Source organism: Rhea americana, unplaced genomic scaffold (assembly GCF_003343005.1).
Source record: "Rhea americana isolate MKP2758 unplaced genomic scaffold, rheAme1 scaffold_99, whole genome shotgun sequence".
Classification (NCBI taxonomy): domain Eukaryota; kingdom Metazoa; phylum Chordata; class Aves; order Rheiformes; family Rheidae; genus Rhea; species Rhea americana.
The window spans coordinates 661,565-687,567 of NW_028187188.1; the positions used below are offsets into that span (position 1 = coordinate 661,565).

Genomic DNA, 26,003 nt, shown 5'->3' on the forward strand with positions numbered 1-26,003 from the left:
ATTGACTTGAATATTTAAAGAGAGATTTAACAGTTAACGCTGAATAAAAATAACAGCATGAAGACGAGACAACCAAAAGGCTGTACTGAGGAGAGGCAAAGTGAAGTTTCTGTGCTGCTGTTGCATCCTTTATGAGGCAGCTAGCAAAGCAGTTTCATTTGGTGGAAGTATTTTGATCCTCAGAGTTCTTAGAATTGACAAGATGGTGGTTTAATACAGTATCTTCACACTAAGAACAGGGTGTGAGGAAGAACCCTTGTGCTAGTGTATCCCTTTGTTAGCTGAGCAACTTCAAAGAGGATACTTCAAAGATGTTGCATTTAATCAGCTGCTTTACAGGACAGTGGACTGAAAATTCAGCCGCACAATGCCTAGGACATCAATTCTTTAGGCTGGGAAGAAACTGCAAGTCTTTAATCCAAGTTTTTCAGTATCATTAAATGCCTTTTTTTTCATTGTTGTTGACTTATCCTGGGATTATGTGACTAGCTTCCCACCAACATAAAGTTGTAGATCCACTAATGCAGTAATACAAAACAGACAAAGGCATTGTACAATCTTGATTTAGTGTGTACAACCTAAAGAACTAGTTGTTACTGTGTAAAATATTTAATTCTATTAAATTCATTCAGGGCATAGCTTTGAGATGTTGAGCTAAAAGCTACTAATGTATTATTGATGCCATCCTATAGTTACAGGATGCTGTAGCTGGAACTGGTTATTGAGCAGTTTTCACTGAACTCTAATGTTCAACCAGAGTTTCTGGAGCTACAAGGCACTGAGAATCACTTCATTGCAGTTTCAGATGGCTCACTTTCCAGGTTTGTATTTCTCTTGGATGCTCAAAATTGATTTCTTATGACATTCTTATGACATACACATGATTTGGATTTTGTTGTTTACTCTGTTGTATTTTTAACTTTATGCCAGACMATCTCATCTATTTTCAGAATGCTCTAAGGATATATTTCTAAGGATAGATGGAATACGCTAAGCTGTCCCATTTGTACAGCAGCATCATAGGGGTAAGATGACTATTGGAAGAAATTGCCTCTCATCAATAACAAAAATAGTGTTTGGATTCAGAAGGCTCACTGTAATGGTTGCTTTTGCATGATCATGTTCACTTGAAACATGGAACCTCTCTTGATCAGTGTCCTTGGGGTACCAAAAACCACTGACTTGCATATATTCCTTACTGCTCTTAACTCAGGAGCCTTTCTGCCTCTGCTTCACAGTCTGTTTTTTGTCCTTCCTCTCTCTCTCCCTCTCTCTCTCTCTTTTCTTTTTTCTTTTTTTTTTTTGGACATGCTGCATTGCTTCCATGTTTCAGTTCTAAGAAATCTTACCTAATTAAGTCACTTAAACTGCAGTAAGGAAGTTGTGACAAAACTTAGGGGAAAAAAAAAACAACACTGCAGTCTCAAATTATAACAATGGAGATTATTGCTCTACTAGTAACATCACTTTCATTTTCTGTTTCAATGGCATGATCCTAGTTCTCACTAAATAGAGACAACTTTTGCAGTGGCTGCCAAGGGCTTCTTCAGTTGCCAGCAAGTTTAAGGAAAGGGCAAGACTTTCTCTGTACTACTGGATTTTGGAGAACACTAGGCAGCAGAGTAGTCTTATGCCATTATTATTTCTACAAGTCTACCTACAGCTACTGTAATGAACCAAATACGAAATTAAGCAGAATTAGACTTCCCAAACTATAACACCAGAATACATCTGGATATTTAGGTCATTCATCCAACCACAGCTTGCTCCGCTGGTTGGCAGTATATCCTTTTTCATTCTTGGACTAGCCTGATATGTGTGACAGCTGTTTTCTTGCCAATCTCTCACTGCAGTTACAGTGCATCAGTGCTGCTTCCCAATGCTTATTAAACTACCTGGCATAACAAATCACACATCATTCACTCTTGGCTCAGAAGAATGCTATTCTTTCATAATGTGCATGTACTGTTAAAGCACCAGAGGAAAATGGTAAAACTCAGCAATCAGTGCTTTCATGCTCAAGAATTCCAACACTGTGTTTAGAAATAACCTTTTATTAAGTAGGTTGAGATAAGTATTAAATTTAAGGAACAAGTACAGAAATAGGAGTTCCAAGATCAGTGTTAATTATGTAATGTTACTCAGTGGTTACTTTTTGATTGTTTTGTCAAAGAACAGGTTATTTAATATTCAGAATACTCATCCTAATATAGTTTGTCTTACTAGTCCCCATGAGTCTTCATCCACCTGATCATACTCTGTCAGAAATTCCATTATAAATGAACAGTTACCATGTTGCTGACCAACTGGATGGTCCATGTTTGTCTCTAAAGCTTCAGGACACTTCGAATGCTTAAAATGAAAGGAGAGAGAGAAAAAAAAAAGATAATTATCAATAAGTGTGGGTTTTTTCCACTTTAGTTCCCTCCCTTTCCCATGTGTTGCTGAAGCATACTTTTGCTTAACTTTCATCTTCTGTAAGGATGAAATTCTGCTTATACCTGTAAAAAATATTCATTAAAAATCCTCCCCAGAAATAGGCCATAATGCCTATTACTATTTGTTACTCAAAATAAAAAGTTTCAGTAACAGTTCCAGTGTCAATTTGCAGCAGCTAGCCAAGAATCTTGATCAGAAGGACCAACATTATAAGCATTCCCTCCTCTTTCTGCTGCCTGGAGAATTTAAATATTCATTATTAATTTCATAGGGCATGTTTAGAAATAAAGCACTGAAATGATGTACAAATTCATAACTGGGAAAAGAGATCACCTACTGGATGAAATTTGCATAGCTGATGCAGTGTTTACAGTTTAAGTAATACAAATGTAATTGTCATCTGAATTATCCAAAATAGGACTAAATATGAAGTAAATCTGATAATAATCAGATAAAGCAGAACATCAACTATTTTTCAGAAAGTGACATACAATAAATCAAAATCAGTATGGATTGAGGACAAATATAAAGAGGAAGTTGAGTTCTTACAATAATGCAGGCAACTGTTTATCTGTATGTAGATAAATATGAATAAACACAATTGCCTGAATTAGTGCAAATATGCAGGAAGAAATTCTCTTCTAATTGAATGTTTCCTCTCCACATTTCTTGTCTATCAGCTGATTCTTCCCTTCATTCAATACATGTTCTTAAAAAGTATGTGACTTACACTGCCAATAAGCTGGCTGCTACTCTAAGAGGCACTAGTAGCTATTTAATTAAAAGTCTCTGAATTCTCAGCAAATTAAAGGGCATCTCATTAAAACTCTCATTTAAGGGATGAGCACTAAGTGAACTGGCCTCTTATCACAAGCCCACACATGGAAATACGCTGCAGGACAAGGTCTAACACAGCTAAGGCTAAAACTGACTGTTCCTTTCCCCTTCTGTTCACTGCCTTAGATTTTTAACTTGCAGGGTCAAGTTTTGTCACTGTATCTCCATGCTGGTCCTTATTTTCCCTCAAGTGCATCCATGCCTATATTTGCAGGGGGCTTCACAAGGACTGCCTAATACATCCTCTAATAAGAATATACTCTACTCTGAGCTTTGTGCTGCTGTTGCAGGTTGATCACTGTCTGCAAAGTACACCAGCTGCTGCTCAGCACTTTTTAGGGGCAGCAAGGCTCATGCATCCAGCAGGTTTTTCACTAACCAATAAGAGTCGGTTCATCCTGTAGTGGGGTCAGAGCTTCACTAGGAATTTTTAATACAGATCACAGCTATGGTATGAGTCTGCAATATGAATAATCAAAATTGTCTGGCAAAAATTCCTGTAAAGCTAACTGACCATGCTGAGTACAAACTTGCCATGTTAATGTTCTACACCTATCACACTAAAGAAAAATTTTAAAATACAGCACATTAAAAGATCTTTCCAAATAATGATTTCTACTGGACCAACCCTAGTCCTAAAATAATAATAGTAGATTTTCAAACACAATTTGATTCAAATAAACTAACAGCTTAATGACTTTTGTAATAACATTAGATTTAATTCATGAGAACTCTCCTTCAACCTCTTCATATTTATTCTTCTGAGGAAGAATGTTCTAGCAATCAGTTTTGGAAGTTGAAAGCTAAAACCAACTTCCTTCCCCTTTTCCTTTTTCAGTTTTACAGAATTTCATCTTTCCCTTGCACACTGCCGCTGGCTTTTAGCTCTGCCTTTGTCTCATACACACTATATAGACTGATTTCAGCAAACCCCTCAAGTCCTGGGAAAGCAATTGTTTTATCTCAGAATGAACATACATGCTGTATGTCAGCCCTTATCTTCCCTGTTTAAAACATGGCACTGGCCAAGAAATGTGTACCTAGACTGTCCCAGCAAGAAACCTTTGCTACACCTTTTAATATTATGAACATTACCTCTTTCCTGAATGCATCAGCTCAAAAGCTTCATTAACTTTGTCAAAAGGCAGATTGTGAGTCACAAATTCATCAATTTTGATCTTTTTGGACATGTAGTCAGTCACCAGTTTCGGTACACTTTCTACGCTCTTCCAGCCTGAAAGATAAGTATGCATTTGTTTTTCCCCTATCCTCCCTCTTCAGAACAAAAGAGATGAAAAACATACAACCCTCACAGCAGTACTTTTGTGATAGATATTCTGAGAAATTGAAGGCCTGAGATCAGTCACATGTTTGTCCTTCCTGCTCAAAGAGGCAGTGAGTAAGGAATGTAGGAGGACAGGCAAGAGAGCACATGTTAGCTCAACACACTAGTGCATTAACCTTTCACTAGTATTTCAGTGTTGAACACACAGCAGCTCTCCCCTCAGAAAGCATGCCCTAGACACCTCTGCCAGCCCCTCTACATAATCTTTGTAGTACTTTCAAAAACAGCAGCATTAGAACAGTGTGACGTTTGGGTATCTATATGAACTTCAGCAGTTACTGAATTCCCCAAGTTATTCCTGGCTGTAGAGGTCTCCACATGCTTCTGGTCTGACAGCAGGAAATGCTGATTATGAACTCGTTGCCTTTTATTTTAAAGCTTCTTTTATAACAAGTTTCCACTTCAGTGACTAGGTGACACTTCTTTCTCATATGGAGCCCCACAATTTGCTTAGTGACAACAAAAACATGTTTATGCAAGTCCTAGTCTCCCCAGAGATCAGGTCCTTTTACAGCATGTCCCAAATTTTCAGCTGTTAATAAAGCAACTGCTCTATACCACTGTTTGATAACTGAGTAACATACGGCTATGTTCTGCATCTGAAATTTGTGAGATATGATACAAGAAGTATCTGTAGCCTGTCTGTAGGAATCTAAAATTTTAAAAGCCAACACAACATTCTTAATAATCTGCCAGTATTAAGTTTCTTCCACAAGCAAAAGCAAAGCAGCATGTTCTTCCCACATTTAAGCCATACTAGGTTATCTGTACCTTCATACCAAAAGTAAGTTACCTCCGAACGCAGTCCCTTTCCATGTGCGTCCAGTTACTAGCTGGAATGGCCGGGTAGAGATCTCCTGACCAGAAGCAGCAACTCCGACTATCACACTGACTCCCCAGCCTTTGTGGCAGGCTTCCAAGGCAGCCCTCTTCACAGGYGGATAGGACAAAGCACAGCATGTATCACTAATGTTTATGCGGCACATACGCACTGACAGTTACACACTGGTACAGATTATACTCCCCCTGCCCTCCCTCCCAGTTAATGAATCACACATCAGTATTTAAGGAACAATAAAAACCTGAAAATTACATTACATTTTCCATTGATTCAGACTCCTTATACTGTTAAAGATTTATTTTGCTCTTTTTATATCCCAYTTGGCTGCCAGAGAAGTCACTTTGAACTCCCACTGGGAGAAGCTGTGATAAAGTATAATAAAGAGATCAGAGGCAATGTAGACCTTGTTACTGATAGTTTAGGAATGTTGTTTTCTTTCCTGAAAGCCTTACTTTACATTTAGCGATACTTTTATTTCTCTGTATTTCTAAAGGTTAAATTCATTATTTGGGGAAGGAGGGGGATGCTGGGTGCTGAGATTTTACTATTCATTGTACAGTATCTTTTATATGTGTTTTTTGTAAACGTTTCCATTGTCAACATATGAAAACTCAGGGTTTTAAAGAATTCCCATTAAGGAAAAAAGTTTGTGAASTATAAGAAAGCCATTTTCAATCTAAGTGACATTTGCTTTCATTATATAAATAGAAGTGGTTGTAAATAGGCATTTTTAAATCATAGCAGTTATCATTACTATTACTATATATTACTGAGAAAGCAACTCATTTTCCTGTTTAGCTAAACAAGTTCTAAGTGGTAGCATGCAAACACTCACCATGACTCCGACATTACCAATGCATTCAAATGAATAATCTACCCCACCATCGGTCATCTCAACRAGCACCTCCTGAATGGGCTTCTTGAAGTCTTGAGGGTTAATGCACTCAGTAGCTCCAAACTCTTTGGCTTTGGCAAACTTATCCTTGTTAATGTCAATGCCAATGATCCGGGATGCTCCTGCTACTTTACAGCCCATAATAACTGCCAGCCCAACTCCTCCTAAACCAAAGACAGCACATGTAGAGCCACGTTCCACCTGAAAGAGTAAGAGAAGAGCATGAGCAACACAGAGAAGACTCACCCTTCCATGTCAGTGTGAAGCACAGGTTAAGTAGTCTGTAACGAAGGAAATGTGTGAGTAAATACATATAGCTACAAGACTTTATCACTTAGGTTAAGAGRAACTATGCAGAAATTTAATCCGAAAAGTTTTTCAAGAGGCAACCACAGCCTTTTACCTTAGCAGTGTTAAGAGCAGCCCCATAGCCAGTTGAGATGCCACAACCCAGCAGGCACACTTTATCAGGAGGTGCTGCAGCATCTATCTTAGCTACTGAGATATCAGCCACCACAGTGTACTCGGAGAAGGTGCTAGTCCCCATGAAGTGGTAAATCTGCTTTCCTTTGCAGGTGAATCTGCTGGTACCATCAGGCATGAGTCCTTTTCCTTGAGTGACTCTTAAAGCAAACAMAAGAAATTACAGTCAGAATCTAAGCAGTGACTATCCTCACCAGATAGTATCCTTTGAKCAACCCAGAGGTAAGGTGCAATTAGGCAGCTGTAATTTTTGAAACATTCCAATGAACCTAGGAGTTTACAGAAATTAGATGCTWTAGGCGTAATTCATAGCTCTGAAAACCAGTGAAGACTTCATGTTATAATGCCCTCACAGAAGCACTGAAAGAAACTGAACTATCAGTATGTTGCCCTGTTCACCACCAGCACTTCCTTCAGTCCAGTTCCCTTGAGCAGCACCTGTCAGTAATGTCACCAGGGGAGCGGGGAGGTGTTTGGAAAACTTATTTTTCCAAGTGGAATCTACAGTGAAATCAAGCTAATCTTTTAGCAGCAATTTAAATAGTGTGTCCAAAAATAGCGGCCACCATTATTCCTGTGGCCCTTTGCTGACAGAGTGGTAGCACAACTGGGTTTTAACCAAGAACCTCCAAATGCAGTTGCAGCTTAGTCGCTTTAAAGACTGAAACATATGAACTGCAGCTTTTGGTTTACAAATGTGAACTAACTTTCTGTGGGCTGAAGATAGTGACTTTAGCCAGATATTCTCCCCAACCACCAAGATTCATCATTTTTACTACCACTTAAATCTACTTAATGCATCCAAGGTAGACCAGGTATCAAACAGTATTTATGGTATATCAATCCCAAACACAGAGCAGCCTTCCCTTCTTCATCACCTTTATTGTTTATTGGACCTAGCTGGAAATTCAGCTGGGAAGCAAGTTTGAAGAAAAAAGGGCTTTCCATACAATTCTGTATCACATAATTGCTTTGGTGTTTACTCTACAAGCTAAATTTCCTGAAGTATTTCCCTTAAGTATGGATTAAATATGGAGTAAGTGCTTTTGTTTCCAAAGCTGTGGATACAAGCTATCAGCTCACACCTTCAAATACATGAAAACAAACAAATCAGATTTACGTAAGGTCAAAAAAGAAACTAAATGTTAAGGAGAAAGTACTGCATAACTCCCTAATGAATGCACTTTCCAAGTCATTAAATGATGTGTCAAGAGATTCATTCTTCAGAGGCAACTCTCATCAATTGTGTTTGATAACTGAATCACGTACATGTTGAAGAAATACTATACTGCATGTCAAGACAAAAATAATACAAACCTTATCTTCTGGCACAGATTAGTTTTAGGGTTCTTACAGAACTTGCATTCTCCACACTGGGGAATGTAGAGAGGTATAACTGTATCCCCTAGGAAAAAAAAAAACACATGGCTAGTCACTGAATCAAGTGAGGCACTAGGGAAAACAGTTCTTTGATTTTCATGGCTTTTATGTGAGCCTGTTCATTTAAAACCTTGTTTGTGTATTAGAAACTGCTTACAGAATAAAGTAGCAGTGTTYATAGAGCATGCTAGATAAAATGCTGTTTTTCACATTTCTGAGCAGACAGCCAATCTGAAATTAAACATTCCAGAACAAATAGGATCATGCAAAACACTGCAAAACAAAACTACCCCAAACCAGTAGTGAAAAGCATGTTTAAACATCTCTTAAGCCCTTTAATTAAAACAGGTAACAACTATCATTTGAAAAAAATAAATAAATCTTTTAATTATATTGATGCAGTTTCAAATAAGAACTCTATAAGCTGAGATCTTCCAAACATTCAGTCAAGAGCCCATTAGACAGATGTACCTCACAAAGAGAAAACTATGCAGTCAGAAGTAAGATTGGCAAGACATTTTCTTACCTGGCTTTACATTTGTTACTCCTTCTCCAACACTCTCTACAATCCCTGCTCCTTCATGACCCAAGATCACAGGGAAACATCCCTCGGGATCAGCACCACTCAGAGTATAGGMATCAGTGTGACAGACAGCAGTGGCAACTATCTATAAAGAAATACATAATCTGAGACGTCTTGAAGAATGGAATAGTAGCATGGGTTTAAATATTTTGCCGTGGTCACTAATTCAGGACTACTGCTGGGACAAGTCTGCCAATACCAACAGCTTTTGCAAGGCTGCCAACATACTTTCATTCCTGACAAGGTACACAGTATATAATACTTTGAAAAAGGAAAGTCATGATAATACATCTTTTCTCATTTCCATCAACTAAACTGTGACGTTGAAATTAGGAAATGACACTAGAAATCAGCACTCTAAATCTCAAAGCAGGTTGGTGTCCCAGAACTGAAGTTAGTCAGTCTCTCAAAGGTAAAATTACCAGAAAGTCCACACCAAACTCTCAGTATTGCAAAAATCCAGTGTAAGTCTTAAGCAGCATGTAAAGACAATGCACAGACCCTTCCACAGTGATAAATTTTACTTTAACGTATACTTTTTGGCAGATAYGGGTTACTAAAAACTCCCGATCAAATCAGCAGCTTAGGTTTGGAAAATCAAGAGCGTAATCACAATAGTCAGTAATTTATAGTCTGAGTGAAGAAAATCCAGTGTGTTACACAACTGCAACAGGTCACAAGCTGCAGCCCTTCAAACMGGATCAAAGATGTTTTTAGCTCAGCTGTTGTGGGATGCTTAGCCTGTAACAACTAGAATTGATCCTCAGGGGTAACCATGACCTTTAGTCCAGAGTGTGGACTGAGACTAATAAAAATTAAACATGTTTTTCATAAACAAATTATGTTTGTTTATGTTTGGTTAGTAAACAAGCTACTCAGCTTTAATACYAAAGTCTTCCAAAATATAATGCATGCAGTTAACAATTAAATTAATTACCTTAATACGAACTTCATGAGCTTTTGGTGGAGCAACCTCTACCTCCTCAATAGAGAGTGGTTTACCTGCCTCCCAGGCAACGGCAGCCTTGCATTTAATAACCTAAAATAGAACAAAAAAAATAAAAAGAGGACATTTGTTACATGGTTCATTTAAAATAATTCTTGTTCAACCAAGTGAGGAAGCAAGAGAAAGGCTACGGCTTTTGGAAACAATCCCAGATTTGAAATTACTAATTTCAACACAAAGACTTAATGGCTCTACATCTGCTTTCAGGGAGCTAAATAAGGACAAACAAACCAAAATCTGAGACTTGAATGTTACTCTCTTACTGAACAAAAATATACTAAAACTAGGAGTGCTCGAAGATGCTCAAATACTGCAGGGAAACGAGCAATTGTAATAGACTGGATAATGAAAACGGTGGCTTAAAAGAACAGACTGGCATTTATTTGAGATGYGTTGCTTGAGCACAGGGTGCTCACGTTCAAGAAATCTAGAAAGCAAAGTGGAGATCCCTTAATTGTCCGAGATCCGCATTAGGAGTGAATTTCTTGTCCTTATCGGGAGAGCTGCTGGGTAGGATTTCGGCCAGGAGAAATGCGTGCATGTGGCTAACGTGCAGAGCCCTCCAGTGATGGGTAGGGACTAGACAGATTTTGCTGTATGGTTATCGCCAGCAGCTTACTGTGCACTAGCACCTCTGCAGAGCCTGCACGGATTGCTGTTAGCATTTCTTCCATGCAAAGAAGCCATAAGCCACTACTATGACATTTGGAAATGTGCAGCATTTCATAGCACGTGCTATATACCAATACAAAATAAGATGTTACCAAGACAAAAGGTGTTACATATGTTCGTGTGTTCAAGCAAGCTGTGATGTTCCTGTGGAATCACTGAAAAGGGATTTAATGGAAATTCCCCAAACCAAATACTCARCCACCTAGCCTTTTGCAATTCCATTGCCTAGATGAAATAACAGCACCAGGACCCACTGCCAGCTCTGGTTCATCACCTGCATGCATACAATAAAGTAACAAACCAGTTTATGATTTTCTATAATACCTTTGTTCTACAATAAACACTACTGGGCCTTACCAGARCCAGCTAACACCCTCACTGCACCTGAAATAGCAGAACTACAGATGTTTAACTTGGCTCAAACCTGCTGAGATAACTATACCCAACCTTAAAAGGCCTGAAGCTTTATAACCATGGCCTGGAGCAAGACAAAACAGATACCTATTCCTACAGCCCGCACAGGCCTAGATTGGACGGAAGTGCTCGTAACCTTCAAGTGTGAACTTCTCTTGTCCCGCTTTCTATTATCAGCGTAGATGTTATAAAAATGCACTACATATAACAAAATAGCTGTGGAGCCACAGTGCGGTTGTAATCTCAAAATGTACCAAAGAATTTGCCAGAAAATCTAAATTCAAGGCACAAAGTACAAGGGGAGCTCTCGCTCTGTAAATCATTTACTGTTTTCCCACCCATCTGTCTTCCTTACAAAGTCACTTACTTTCTCAAAGGAGATTTGAGCTTTCTCAAAATTTGAATTCACGCAAGTTTATTTAAATGAAGGATTAAAGAAAGGGAAAAACACAAAAGTCTTCCTATAGGACAGGTTCAGATCTTCCCAAACTAATACTGCACATCCTAAAGAACAACTCATGATTCAGAACGCTGGTTAAACCGACTTTTCAAGTAACAATCAGTTAATATATCCATCGAGACCCCCCTCGCTGTTCAGAGTGGCACTGATTGCTTTTATATCCTCCCTATCTGGAGGACAGAGATAAGAGGAGCCAGAAGGGAGGRAGCGTCCGTGCGTCCGTCCGTCCCCATCACTCCTGCCGCAGGCCTGCGCCGCGGTACTTAAAAGCCAACGGCAGCGACCGCGCTTTGCAAGCGGCGAACGTCCTGCACCCCGCGGCCGCGACCGGAGGAAGCGGGACGCCGGGCTCGCCCCAAAACGCTCCCGAAACCCCACCTTCGCATTCAGACAARCACTCACCCCGCTCGCCATGGCGCGCCGCCGCCCGACGGAAGGGGAGGGCGGCCGCGGCGCATGCGCGCGCYGCCGCCGCGGCCGTTAGAGCCGTTAGCGGGTGAGGGCGGAGGGAGGGAGATGGTGGTGGCCTCTGGTTGGGGCTGGGGCGGCCGCGGAGCGGAGCGGGCAGGTGAGGCGGTCTGGGGAGCGCCCCCCTCTCCTCGTCGAGGGCTGGCGCCGCGGGGGGAGCCTGCCGCCGTGCCGTTTGCTCGGTGGCCGCTTCTGGGTGTTTTCCGCGCTTCCTGACGTGGTGGCGGGGCAGGAGGTGGCCGGGCCAAGCCCCGTGCGTTTCCTTCCCTGCCCGTCGGAGGCCGCAATCACAGCTGCTGATAGGAAACAGGGGAAGGTGGGTTATGAAGCCACTAATTCTGCTTTTCAGTCTCATGGTGCAACCCTTTTCTTCCTGCAAATCTTGGTGTGAGCACTTGGTGTGAGCAAGGATCTAGCTGTTCTCTCACATCTTCCCCAGTGTTTCATTACAAGGTTGCTAGTTTTGTGGCTTTTTCTGTTGCATCATCATCTCACAACACAGTCCCATCAGTCTAGCAGGCAGATTTGTGCTACTCTGCCTGTAAAGGAACAGGCACATCATCCTATTTAGTGGGGTCCACTCCCCTGATACTGCAGGCACAACGTTATCCAACTTTTTTTTCCTGAACATATAGCTACAAGGGAATGTTARCTTACCCCTCTGTAACCACTTTCTTGAAGATGCGGTGTGTATGTAGACATACTCCATTTTTAGAGGAGTCACCCTCTTGCACCCAGTGTAGAGCTATTCAGCAGTAATCCTGGAGGCAGTAGCTGTTCTCATGTCTTCAGTGGAGATCTTTTGTACCTGAATCTGTACTTGCACAGCCGAGCCATTGTGGTGGTGGGTTTTGTACTAGGTAGCAGTAGGCTTTCAGCTGAATGAAAGCAGCCGCTTTCCATGTAGGTGAAATGATTCACCAAGTCAGAGCAGTGAGATGGAAGTTTTGGTTGAGATGSTGTGATACCTTGTGGCAATTGTTCAAGCAAGGGTACTGTTGCTGCCACCTTGGCCCTGCTGGGATTCTTCACCTGCCCATGCTTTTGTTTTGTTTTCTGAAGGACCATTTTTTCCCCAGGYAGGATGGAAAGGGCTTCTTGCGGGATTTGTAGACATGAAAATCAAGTGAACACTTCTGCTGTTGGGATTTCACATGTGAGGTGCTGGATTGTGCCAAAGGACCTGCAGAGYGTTACAAAGTTTTCTGTGGCAAGACACAGAATTTTTACACTGACATGCTAATGAAGCTCAGCAAAGACCATAGATAGGCAGCAGCACTAACTTGGGTGTAAAAATAACACAAACGTGGAAATCTATAGGCTCARGAAGGCTGACACCTATCTGGAAGGTAATATGAGCAGTGAGAGTGCTGTATTAGTTTTCACATATGGTGACATATATTGAGAAGAAATGAAGGGRGGATACGGACATACTGTCTGTCCCATGCCCTTCTTGAGACTGTCTTACAGTAACAGCTGTTTGTGTTTCTTCTTGCTTTCACCAGCTACTGCTAAAACCATGTTGTTCAAATCAAAGCAGACTTTGCTCATGTCCTTGGTTAAACCCTGTCTCCCCTGTGAAATTCATGCTCTTGGTCATCTTTGATTCATCAGTGCTTCCAAAAGACCTTCAAACTTCATCCTTAGCTGAATTGCACAGATACTCCGCTTTGTTAGTGGCCATATCTGTGAAGTTCCTGAACCTGATGATGCTGATTCTGGTRGGGAAAAATATGAATATGTAAATCATAACTTATTAATGCTCACTGTTCAATTTCAGAGATTAATGTGTTTTTTTTCCTTCCTTTGTAGTTTTGTCATGCTGTCTCCCATATTGCCTTGTGCTATTGGAAACCCCTGGGCATGGTAAGTGATCTTGCARCTTTCTTTCTATTCTCTGTACTATGCAAGTAAATCGAGTTTCCACACTGTGCTTTTGACTGAACTGTCTGTTGCTTTGCCATCTGTGTTTCAGGTCTGTATAGGAAAGTTCTGTGGGTGAGGATTCCTCGTGCTACTGTGCTCTCTGGTTTTTAACATTGGCTTGTTTTTGGTTTGTTGTTTTAGCAGRTGTTAAGTGCTTATCAGGCATATTGGTTTGGATTGAGAAAAGAGAAGGGCTTGGAAGCACTATGAGCATGTGGGAGAAAGGCCTGGCAATTGTGGTTTTGCTGAAAGGCCTAACTTTGGAAGATGTTCTCTGTTTGACATGGCAAGCGTCAGGGAAAAGCCCCAAGCAGCTATTTACAAAAGATAGGGGAAATTCTGTTAGAGGGACATCACTATTCAGGTATCATGTGTGGAAAGGATAGTGACCAGTTTGGAAACTGAAGATAAGTTTGCTTTTCCAGCAGCATTATAATGCTGCAGAGCAAAGTAGGTATGTCAAATTCAACTTTACCTTCTGAAAGKTTGCTGTGCAGTTGATGCCTTTCTACCATAGTTGTGTTCGCAGGAGCTGTTACTGTTTAGACTTCAATGAGGAGTAGTATTAAGGCCTTGTTGTTCTTTATCTTTCTCTGAGCCAAAGCTTTGTCATGGGCTATGGGAGAGACTAGAAAGACTTTGATCCAAAAGAAGTGTTTGTAATTCTGAAGCAGTACTGTGAAGTACTTTTCTGATCTGACATACCTTATGATTATTTGACTTCCCTTTTTTGTGCAAAACCTCCTGAAGGCTTTTCATAGTGTTTTTAATAAACACAAAAACATACTAAGGGAAATATTTTGGATTGCTTTTGGAATCTGCTAAGGCTGCACTTGGGCAAAATAAAGAGGACAGATAGAGGGTAGGATGGATGAGTTCTGGTTATCTTATGCAAGAGGTAGAAAAATTGGGCTGAAACGTAGAAGGTAAATATCCTTTACCTTTCATGTAACCTAACCCTGCTTTACAACCTTTGCTTTTATCCAATACTGCATGACATTGATTTTTATTGCAGGGATCTGCAGTACGCTTTTTTTTCCTTTTTTTTTTTTTTTTGGGGGGGGGAGGGGTATGTACCTCCAGTGGGTAGTAGTTTTAGTGAGCATTTTTTTGTACCTTGGCTTGGCTTTGGCGTCCAAGATGAGGTTTTAGGAACAAAACAAAAATTCAGGAGCTCTGTAATTATCTGCTGAAATTCAGATTCTTGCCTAGTCAGTGATCAATGTCAAAAAGGCAGGAGAATCTCCAAGTTGATGGAAAATTAGCAATAATACATTTGTGGCTCAAAGGAAAGGGCAGCTGAACAGTTTCTTTAGCAATTCACCTTGTAGTAGATGATAGCAGACCATRGAAACTTAAGATCGCAGAATTTTCAGTGATATTGGCAACTGTGCATGCATATCACTGCACTCTGCAAACCTGTTGGAGATGCCTGCTAGAAACAAATGTTTGATCTTTGCAAAAATCCAGCTCTTCCTGCATGTCAGAAAGTTGATCAACAGTATGCAGAGAATGTARTAAAAAGAAGCACTGGATGGCACTGCAATAATGTCAGAACTTCTAATTTCACTGTAATCAGATGTACTTATACGATTTATCAAATGTAAAAAGTTTTAAATAGCTGGTAAAATGCATGTTATAATTGACTTAAGGCAGAGTTATTTTATAACAATCAAATTTGATTTAATCACGCTTTAGATTTTTTTTCTTAAAAATAAATCAGTCAGATTAGCAAAACTTGGAAGTAATGCGGATGGAGGAAATGGTTTGTTTATAAGACATTAGTATGATGTTAATGTATAATCTGTTTCTGTGTCTATATTTACTACAGAGTTATCTGACTAATTGATTACTTTTCTGAGAACACTAGCTAATATAAAATTAAGACTTGTACGTACATGTTTGCAGGGTTTGGGACATGTTTATGGGAGGAAATTCTAGTATTTTCTATGTAGGGAAGCATAGAACTTGCTTACAATGAGAAAAAAATKTTTTGATATCACCTCATTATCTGTAGTCTTATTCTTTTTTTATTTAGAAAGTAATTAAGAGAATTAAGAAATTTTATAGTGGGGCAAACTAACAACTTCCATGTGCAGAGGTTGCTGCAAATGAGCAGATAAGGTGGAATTTGTTAACTGCTCATGGCTCATCAGTGTGTTCATGATGTGYTGTGTAATTGGTTATTGTAACCCCTGATAAGGGGTTCACAGTAAGTTCAGAGGATGTGTTTTGGCTATGGGTTGGGGTAAGAGTGGCTCAAAAATGGTCAGAAGGCATTAGTCTTACGGGTCTGAACTTCTGCTCCATATGAAGTGTTTGTTTAGCAGAATGGTCTACTCAAAGGGACATTCCTGTTCTCTGGGGAAGGTTTTGCACGATTGTGCTGTAATGACTTAGTGCTGAGTATATATTAAAAAGTACAACAGTATTTGCAAAAGGTCATAAGCAAAAATGAACCACATCCTTATATGTATATATAAACGTTACTTACATGATAACAAAAAGCAGTTACATTCTGATTTATATAGTGTGCTTTAAATAATGTCTRTTATGACCATTGACTATTAACCATTCCATATTTGCGTGAGCTGCACTCCCTTAGATAGATATTAAGAGAATTATCAGTTTACTGAATAGAGGCACACTGAAAATAAGCCTTAAGTTCAAGTGAGAGTCTTCAAAACTTTCTGCTCAATCATTASAAAACCAGAATTGTTCGATTGCTGTAACAAAGAAAATCAGCCACTTAAAAGTTTGTTTTAAAATGTTTGTTTGTTTGTTTTTAAAGAAAAAAATAATCCACAAACAAAGCATTTCTATATGGAACTTGGATGTGGATCATATCCACTCATTATCATTAATTTTTTCCTGTTGCATTAAAGCTTCAAGCAATCCTATTACTGAGCTGTTCATCACCTTAGCAACCTTACTTTTGTGTGGCACGCTGTCAACGATATAGCTTAAATGTTTGACTCAGCAGCTTTTTAGTATCGCTATTAAAATTGTCATCACACTAAAGAGAAATCTGAGGGAGTTGACTTCCCCTGAATGGGATTACTCGCACTTTGTCAAATTGACCCTCACAAAAATAAAGTTGCAGTAAAAGAGGATATCCCAGAAGTATTTGTGAAGACAAAATAAAATTTCCAATGTCTTCCAAAGAAGAGACCTGTGTGACCTATTAAATGACTCTTCCCACACCATGCTTCTGTCTCCTTCATTCTTACATTTTTTATAATATGTAAGCTGAAAATTTTATTACTCTATCCTGTCAGTGTATAATAGTTACAGAGTTCCTCAATAAAACTTCTCCAGAAAGGTRAAGGTTTGCTGGAAGTCGCTGTAGTCAACTGGGGTATGAGATGACAAAGTTTTAGCTTCTGCAGGTTAACTCCTTGTTAAGATTTGCTTACTGTTTCCTGAGATGCATACTTTAGTTTGAAAGTGTAATAATTCTGGTGTGCAATAGATTTCCTCATAAAGAGTCAGCACAGAGCACCTAAAGCTRTGGAAATGCACAGTCTCCTTGGTGGTGTGTTAATTTTCCTATTTATTAATGTCAAGAATCAGATTTTCTTGGAACAGTTTAAAATGTTTCTTTCTTCTTTTCCTTTTAAGTGTGTTCAAACTGATACATTCATAGAATAGGGTAACAAAATATTCAGCTTGTATAATTAAAATATGCTTCATCAACAGCATAAGCAGATTTAATTTATTGATATCTTACCTCTTTCCTGCAATCGTAAGTCAAAAGTGTCACTGATTTTCTCAAATGGCAGAGTGTGTGACACCAAGGCATCCAAATAAAATTTCTTTGCCATATAATCAGACATCAGCTTTGGTACACTTTTCCAACTTGCAACAAAGTCTGTAAAAACCAAATCAAGTGAACAGTGAACAAACTGAAATAATTAATAGGTTGCAAGAAAGATCAATTTGATCCAAGGTTAGATGATTGCTTTCTTATTTTAAGTTTCAAGCCAGTGGTCACTGATGCTTTTTCTGACTTAGCAGTCACACACATATTTTGCAAAAACTTAGTTTAAGTATGATTGATGAGTGTTTCACGGATACAGGAGATTCATTGAACTCTACCACCTGTCAAATGCATAACTGCTGCTCATCATTCTGTATCTGTTCAGATAAATATAGGCTCCACACTGAGCACTAATACACTGCTAAAGTAAATWATAATACCCTGAATATGCTGAATACTCCATATAATGTGCTCTAACAATCTTGTTTTGATTAACGGAAGTATGCTTTGCTGAACAGAAGTGTTAGTAATTAAATGGCAAATCTGTTCTAGTGGCTTCTTTGGTTGTCCTTGCTAAGAGTTTTGGCTGAATAGAAGTGTTTGGTCATTAAACTTTAGTTGTGGTGTTAGCAGTCATGTGTTACTCCACAAATTGCTGATTTATAGGGAATTAGTGAAGTTATAAAAGTCTGTACATCTTTTATTTTAAGTATTACCTAGTGCAGTTCTTGCTCAGTAAGATGCAAGCCCAAGTGACTTCAGTAATATTCCAAAAAAAGGATAATTAGTACATTAAATGCTGTTACACATCCAGTTACACTCTTAAAAAAAACCCTAGTTGTTATGTTCGAGTTTGTGATTCTTTTAWTAAATTTCAAGTCTAAATGCATTATCACATTTTTTCTGTATATACTGAGAAACTGGGAGGTAAATGGTAGACCCTTATAATGATCTTATTCTGATAATCACTTGCAGAAATTTCAAACATTTGCCAAGTATCCTAACTCTACTGAGATACTGTCATGAAGGACAAATTAAAATATCTTCTTCTTCCTTTTTTTTTTTTTTTTCCCACATCTGCATTTTCTGTTATATCTTTGCAAATTGTTTTCTGTGTTTCCTTCTCCTGGATACTGAAGATTATGTAGAATAAGATTTATTCCTGAAGCATGTGCCATTTTCTTACACATTTTTCAAGTCAGAAATTTAATTTCTGAGGTTCCGGGAGGGGGGGGAGACTTACTATGGTAAGATCTTAGAATCATTAAAAGTCAGTGCCAGTTATACTGTATCCCTTTATACATTGCCAACRAAACATTTAAATAAATAAAAACATATTTTGTAGTGTTCTGGGTAGAAGATGCAAGTCCAAATGCATACTGTCTTGGATCTCCACATATGCTCCTTTACCAGTATCAGCCCAATGGATTTTGAATGMACGGGAACCTCAAGATCAAGCTTATCTGGTTCATGAACATTTGTGCTTGTAGTTAATAAATCTAACCTAAGGAATACAATTAGGTGTATTTGGATCTCTAAAATATGGGAAATTAGTTAAGGAAATGCATGTCACTGGAAGTGACCAAATTGTTTTGTGGTGCTTGGCTAACTATTGATAGACTTAGACTGATAGGGAGAGACTGACTCTGTCTAAGCTATTTGGGAAGACTGACCTCCAAAGAAGGTAGCTTTTAATTTCTGTTCCATTATCAACTACTTTGGAGAAACAGGTATCAGTTGCTCACCAACAGCCACTCCAACCATCACAAATGTTCCGCAGTCCACTGCAGTGCTTTCAAAGGCAGCTTTCTGAAAAGCAAAACAAGCTCAGATTGAGAGGGCAATCTTACTGGTGTTACGCAGTCAAATAACTGAGCTGCAGTCACATGAACACTAGAGGGAATTTCACTGTGGATCAAGATGCTGTCTGTGAGATGGGAGTCACAAATCAAAACTCTATATAACTTGACAAAAAGCCTAGTATTAGGAAAATCTCTGTTTTCATTGTTGAAGAAAATATGATTGAAAATATAAGAGATTTTCTGCTCTCATTTGCTTCTTTTCAACCAGTGGAATTCAGCTGTTTGAGAGCATATTCTGAAAACTTACCAATAAGTAAGGATTGCTTTACATTATTCTGGAGAAGAGTGGCATAAATTGCCTCTCAGTAAATATCATCACGGTGTTTAGTTATGCCTGAAATATACTGTATCCCATGTAAAAACTGTAATATTTCACAACAGTTATGCCTGCTTTAATTGTCCTGTACTATTTCTTTTGGATTAAATATCCACTTTTAAATGTCCATATATCCAGTTTTGTTCCATAAAATTCTCATTGACTTGAACAGAGCCAGCCTTCCGACTAGGAAGCATGTATTCTCAAGTGTTCATATTTAATGCATGTATACAACCTTGTTTAACCTGTCCCATGATTTGTACACTTCTCAGACAATCTGGGATATGTAACTATAAAGATTTCAGATCCATAATGTATGTGGTGCAAGCTAATATTCAGGGAACAGAAAATACTAGTGATTATGAAATAATTTGTAAGATAAGATACTGAATCATTTGTATTCAAAGTGTTCTGATACGTGGAATGAGACTGATATGACTTTGTACAACTCCAAAGTTTATGTAGACTGGATAGGAGTGTGGAACACTGGAGACAGATTATAAAAGTGAAAAGTACATCCATTTGTCCGTGCTACCAGCTGTGCAGTGCGCATGCAGCTTCAAGGTGTTGCCAGCAGCTGGTCTGCTTGGCGAGGCTGCTTAGAAGAACTAAGATCCTTACCGTCTCTGGGTTTGTTTACCAGTCACTTGAAAAGTTTCCTTAAAAAAGAGAGATTCAGTCCCGAAACCCGCCCTGGTCCGCTCCGCTCTCTGCAGCTTGAGCGGGAGACTGACTAATGGCAAAGGACAATTTAATTCCGGTTTTTGGTTTGCTTCGTTTCCCCCCATTCCTGCAGAGCGTGCAAAGGGCCTAGCCCCAGTCCCCAGAGCTCTGCACGTTGCTCGCCGCGGTTGCATGCGCAGGGAAACAGCAGCCCGCGCTCGTTCTGTGCGTGTCTCTGCAGGAAATCTCCTTCATGAGGTCCACGTCCATGATCAAGCCTGGAGGCTCCAGCCTGTCCAGCTCCTCAACCCCTTCCTTGTCCCAGCTGGGGCAGCCGGCGGAGGAGCGCAGGGCGCTTTGCAAAGCCCCCTTGACCTCGGCCTGGCCTTAGAAGAACTGGGGGTGATGGAACTGGAATRGACTGCTTTTGCGTAGGCGTGTAGTAGCCTGTGTACGATCATTCTGTTTCCCAAACCAGGCAGTTGAGGCAGTCAGTTGTTCCCAGTTTTTTAGCTAGTAGAAATTTGTCTTTRTTGATCTCAATCCCCAAAATATTGGAAGCTCCAGCAGCTTTACAACCCATGACAGTTGCAAGGCCAACACCTCCCAAGCCAAAGACAGCACAGGTGGAACCATGCTCAACCTACAGCAGGGAGAAAGATTATGAAAYGGCTTTAGTGTTCGAAAGAAAAATGTTTTTTTTATAAAACCCTCTGATGTCAGACTTGTGTCATGAAGTGCATGAGTTACATGTAACCATATTTTTACTTAAAATTTCTATTTCAAACAAAAGAGTAAAAGAGAACTCTACTTGAGTATGTTATATTAAGGCTTACACTTCCTGCCTCAAGTAAACAACATAGCTCCATGTGTTGACTAAATTTTAGTTCTGTTCACCAAAAATATGAAAAGCTTAAAGCAGAAGAAACTTAAAGTTTGAAACTATGAGCCTTGTAAGCAATCAGTATACTTCCATACTTCCATTTTAAAAAAGGGAACAGTACAAATGTTTTGTACAATCAGCCCTGTAAAACTAGGAAAACACTCATGGCAATACACTGAGGGGGGAAGGGAGGAAAGGTGAYCTGCTTTTATTCTTGCACTTTTCTTTAAATTATACATGTAAAATATATGTCAAATGTTTCATATGCTACTTTAAAAGATCTTTAAAGCAAATTTTGCTTGCATTTGTCGTGTGAATAGATCCACTGAACTCGAATAAATCACATTAGAYACAAGTTTCTAAAATGAGTTCAAAGAGTGTAGAAGCAGCATTGCTTGGGTGAGCAGAAGCTGGTCTGTAAGCTGCTTACCTGTGCAGTATTGATGGCAGCCCCATAGCCAGTGGAAAATCCACAACCAACAGACAGACTTTGTCCAAAAGAGCAGCAGCAGCAGTTTCACTAAGAGCTTTCTGACACGACACTGTACTGGTATATTGGCTTCACTCTGCAAGTGAATCTACTAGATCCATCAGATATCACATCTTGATCCAAAATAAGTGTTTTAACCTTGCTGCAAGCATAAAAATAGAACAGGAATTCACACGTCACCAGCCCTGGCTGGTCCTTCTTCCTCTGTTCTGTCTTGCTAGGCTCTTTGCTAGCAGTAGCAGTCTTCTCTTGACCACTGCTTCTGTCAGACYGTGTGTTGGTCTTTGCAGAATTAACTCACTACAAGTTAATTATTTGTGGTTCCTACCTGATCTTTTCACAAAGATTGGTCTTGGAGTTCAAACAGAACTTACAGTGGCTGCATTGAGGCATATAGAGGGGAATAACCTTGTCACCTAAAAATAGTAATTGTATAGGGTAATATTTCTGTAAAGCTATTGCAMTTGCTGATATTTTAACCCTGCCTTCTCAGTCATAGACCTAATTCTGCAAGTTCTCTGGGCATAGAACTCCCATAGGACTAAAACATATGTAGGTCTACTTTTTAAGAGTTCTTCAGCCTTTTTTTAGCTCAGGGTCTTCACTAGTGTRACTCCAGAGTTTGACCATCCAGTGTATGACAGTATGGCTGAATTAGCCTAGCCTGAAAACCAACAGCAAAACTCAAGGTAAGCAAGTAAAGTGGAAAATTTTAGCTTCTGCATTCAGGTGATTTTGAACAAGTGATACAGAGAAACAGGAAGAAATAGGCATTGCAGTGTTGTCACATGGAATATTGTATGGAGTCAGAGAGGCAACGGAAAAGCAGGATTGTATGCTGTTATAATTGGTCAAATGGAAGTGGCAAGGGTCCAGGTATTTTGCTCATAAATCGCTTGTTGCTTAGAGGCATGAATGCCAGAATCTCCTCTTCCAGTGCTGTGAGTGGAGAAGACAGTTTGACTAGGGCTGTCAGAGTAGAGAAGAAAATACTAAAGGCAAGTGGGCATGRCATGGATGGGAGTGCAGTGTGTTTCAATGACTGTGGAGATTGCTCTTTTCTTACTTGCAGACATTAATGTTGTTTTRTTCAAGTATCAGTTTTGTCTTTGATTGCAGATTCACATTTATGTTCCTCCTCCTCTTTCTTTTTATAAAGAATGAAGTGAAGAGAATCCAGTAATATCCCATTGAGTTGGAAGGACAGTGAAGCTTCATAAATTCTGAATATTGCAATCTTACCTCTGCTTTCCAAGTTAGAATTGGTATTGGAGGGGGMATGTTTTGTGGGGGAATGTTCATTATAGTCACCTTCTCTGAGCAATTAATTGTTTCAGCAGAATGTTACGTGATTTAAACAGAGTAACTCTGACTTCAGCATGTTCMTACCAGCATGTAACTATTTTTCCAGAGAGGACTTAAATGTTGTGTGACAAAAAGTATCTCCATAGTTGGTTTAAATTTAGTAACTCCTTGTTCAGTGCTCTCTATTCTGGCTCCCTTGTGGCCCAGTATCACTGCGAAAACACCCTCCTTGAAACTGGGATTGATAGGATGATTATCTGTGCATATGCCAGTGGCAGCAATCTGCATGTCTGTCATGAAGCATTGCAGCTGTGACTTGAGAAAAATTAGAGAGGTAGTCTTGGTGGACCAGTCACCACAGCAGATGCTTTATTCTCCTAATACTTGCACTTTGATCTAGTTCCATTTTTAAACTGAATTGAACAAAATTCCTTGCTTGCATTTTAGTTTCAGGAGCAGACCCTTTGCATAGCATTGTTTTGTCCATAATTGTCATTCCTGAGCTACTGCTCTCAACTCAACTCTGTTTCTTGTTCCCATCCCTACAATCTTCCAATATCCACAGAGTACAGGCCCTGCAATATTCCCTCTTTTTGCCCTTTTTGTGCTGCCTAAAAGAGGGAGGAGTTCTGAAAAGCCCCCTGAGCCATCTGTCTGTGCAGCACCAGCCCTGTCGCCCTGTCACTGTTGCAGAGGAAAAAGGCAACATACTGTGGCTGAACACTTCATTTTATGCCTATGTTGCACAGGAGTAGGAAATGCAGCAGTAAGTGATGTCTGAATGCACTGTCTTACTTTGCCCTTATTGCTCATGTTCCTTCCCTCTCTGGTGCGGGTCTCAGGGAGGAGTGAGGTCCTGAAAGATGCTGCTCAGAGCATCAGTAGCAGTAGCTTGCTGTTTGAATCTTGCAGGAGCCAGCTACACTGTGCTAAATACCATCTAGAATTTCTGTCATTCCCCTCCCTTTGCTCCTCCTATCTCGGCAGTCCCCTCCTTTCAATATTCTCTCCTATATACACACCACTCTTCTCTCTCCAAGCTTTAGTCCATAAAACTTAYATCTCATGTTTGCATGGGATTTTAAATATTAATCACACTTCAGAAGTAACAATTTAGSATTACTCCCTCCATATGAACAAGTAACGTCACATTTAGGAACATAGAACTGGAAAGGACCACATGAATCATGAATCCAGTTCTTTACTGCTGACACCAGTTACATCACAGAGCCACCCTTCCAAAGATATCAAGCTCCATATTGAAAATAAAACACTGAAATGTAACCTGAAATACATGRCTGTGATAGGTACTCACCACAAAAATAGTATCAAGCACCTGGTGTTCATTTTTCAGTGTTAAAACAAATGCAAGCTATTTTCTTATACTTTCCCAGTGCTTTTGTTCTTTCTCAAGACTTAATTTCGAGTTCATTCTTTGGACTTCTGAATTTGAAGCCCCAATGAATGTCGTCTTGGAAAGATTGCAGGTGTTGTCCTTAGGATAACGTTAGTTGTTGTCTTACAATTTTTTAAATGCATCACATGTCATTGTATCAGCTGGACCGGAACAGTACAGACTTAACTGTGATTGCAATGTGGGCTTCAGTTTATTTATTTTTTTTAAAAGGAGATTGATATGATTAATAGCATGCTTAATGTGGACACATGTAAGAAGTACAGACGTAACAGACCTTCCCGTAGCAGAGAGCCTTCCCTGGTCCCTGAACCACCTGGCTTGGATGATTTTAATGAGAGGCAGACTGAATCCTGTGCTTCAGAATTTGTGAATGGGGAAGCCCTAAATTTCAGTTCTGAATGTCAAAAGGTGATAGATTTACTGGTAACATTTCATTAATGATGACAGTATTGTGTATTTGGACAGCAACTTTCACCTGAGATGCTGTAGTTTGTGCCTTTTACAATCTGCTGCTGATTTTGTAAAGGTCTTATTTATTGTTAGATTGAGTCATGTTTTTTTCCTGAACAACCTCCTCAAGGCAAGCATGTCTTGTGTATACCCAGCATCTAATACTTAGATACAGTTTGTAGTTTATACAAATAGTAATTAATGTTATTTTGTTACAGATTTGTTTGTTACAGATCAAAAAAAAAAACAGAGAATGAGAGGAGGTAGCATGGGATATTTTTATGTTTTTATTTTAGGAATATTTTTACAGCCTTATGGCCTTTTCATCTCAGTTATAGCAACATCTTTTTTTCTGGTATTGACAAGTATGATCTGACTCATTCAGAATGCTGCTGCAAAAATAATTTTATTATCCTTTTACTTTGACTGAATCATCTCTTTCTCTCTCCATCACACTTGTTGATTTCTTTCTTTCAGTGTATTACATGTAAGTGATTTAGCTGTGCTTTCAAGGCCCTTCACACTCCTTTGCCTCTTGTTCAGCATGAACAGACAAACTCCTACCTATGTTTTGATCCTTGATTCTAGCTGCCCGTTAACTTCTTGGGGAGACCCCTGTCTGACTTACTGTCTCTTTTTTGGTAGATCCTTGTCAATGTCTGCAGTGCTACCTTGCACTCCTTGAAGTTCCTTTCTAAAACTTTCCTTTGCTCTGAGGTCTACAAAATCTCAACAACATATTTGTTGTCAAGGTACCATTGCTGCTGTCTACCGTAATAAGCTATTTTAAATTTTGTTTCTTGGTTGTCCCCTTGTCTAACTGTGCTCATCTGTCATTTCTTGTTTTACACTGTTAACTCCGTAGGGCAGGGCATGCATTTTATTCGAAATTTGGGGTGCCCAGCGTGGTGGGCTCCTGGTCTTTAACAAGGCCTGGCAGTTACTATCTGGTACTAATAAATAACATCTTCCTGGCAGAGAAATGCTTTATCAGAGTCAGTGGTAGGACTTGTAGAACAGGAGTAGTTCTGGCAACTATGGGAGCCTGGGAACTGTCAGGTCAAAACTGGAATAGGGTTTCTGAAGTTAGGTGCCTGCTCTTCCAGTC

General features: G+C 39.5%; 1 protein-coding gene and 1 long non-coding RNA gene across 7 annotated transcripts in view; one reads left to right on the forward strand and one right to left on the reverse strand.

Moving 5' to 3' along the window:
- Positions 1-2,038: 2,038 nt before the first annotated feature.
- On the reverse strand, positions 2,039-11,808 carry LOC146583954 (alcohol dehydrogenase class-3). Its single transcript, XM_085325678.1, has 9 exons — positions 11,758-11,808; positions 9,741-9,842; positions 8,747-8,888; positions 8,158-8,245; positions 6,761-6,980; positions 6,298-6,558; positions 5,415-5,550; positions 4,372-4,510; positions 2,039-2,352 (listed from the first exon to the last, which is right to left on the reverse strand). The coding sequence occupies exons 1-9, from the start codon at positions 11,767-11,769 to the stop codon at positions 2,328-2,330; spliced, it is 1,125 nt and encodes a 374-aa protein (XP_085181804.1). The 5' UTR covers positions 11,770-11,808; the 3' UTR covers positions 2,039-2,327.
- A 24-nt stretch (positions 11,809-11,832) lies between these two features.
- LOC146583955 (uncharacterized) overlaps positions 11,833-26,003 on the forward strand; it is a 40,930-nt gene continuing 26,759 nt past the window's right edge. For 3 of the 6 annotated variants that reach the window (XR_014898300.1, XR_014898301.1, XR_014898302.1), the window contains exons 1-3: positions 11,833-11,923; positions 13,438-13,544; positions 13,636-13,689. This is a non-coding gene — a long non-coding RNA (uncharacterized LOC146583955). The remainder of the gene's footprint in view (positions 11,924-13,437; positions 13,545-13,635; positions 13,690-26,003) is intronic. The other 3 variants (XR_014898304.1, XR_014898303.1, XR_014898305.1) reach the window with 1 other exon arrangement.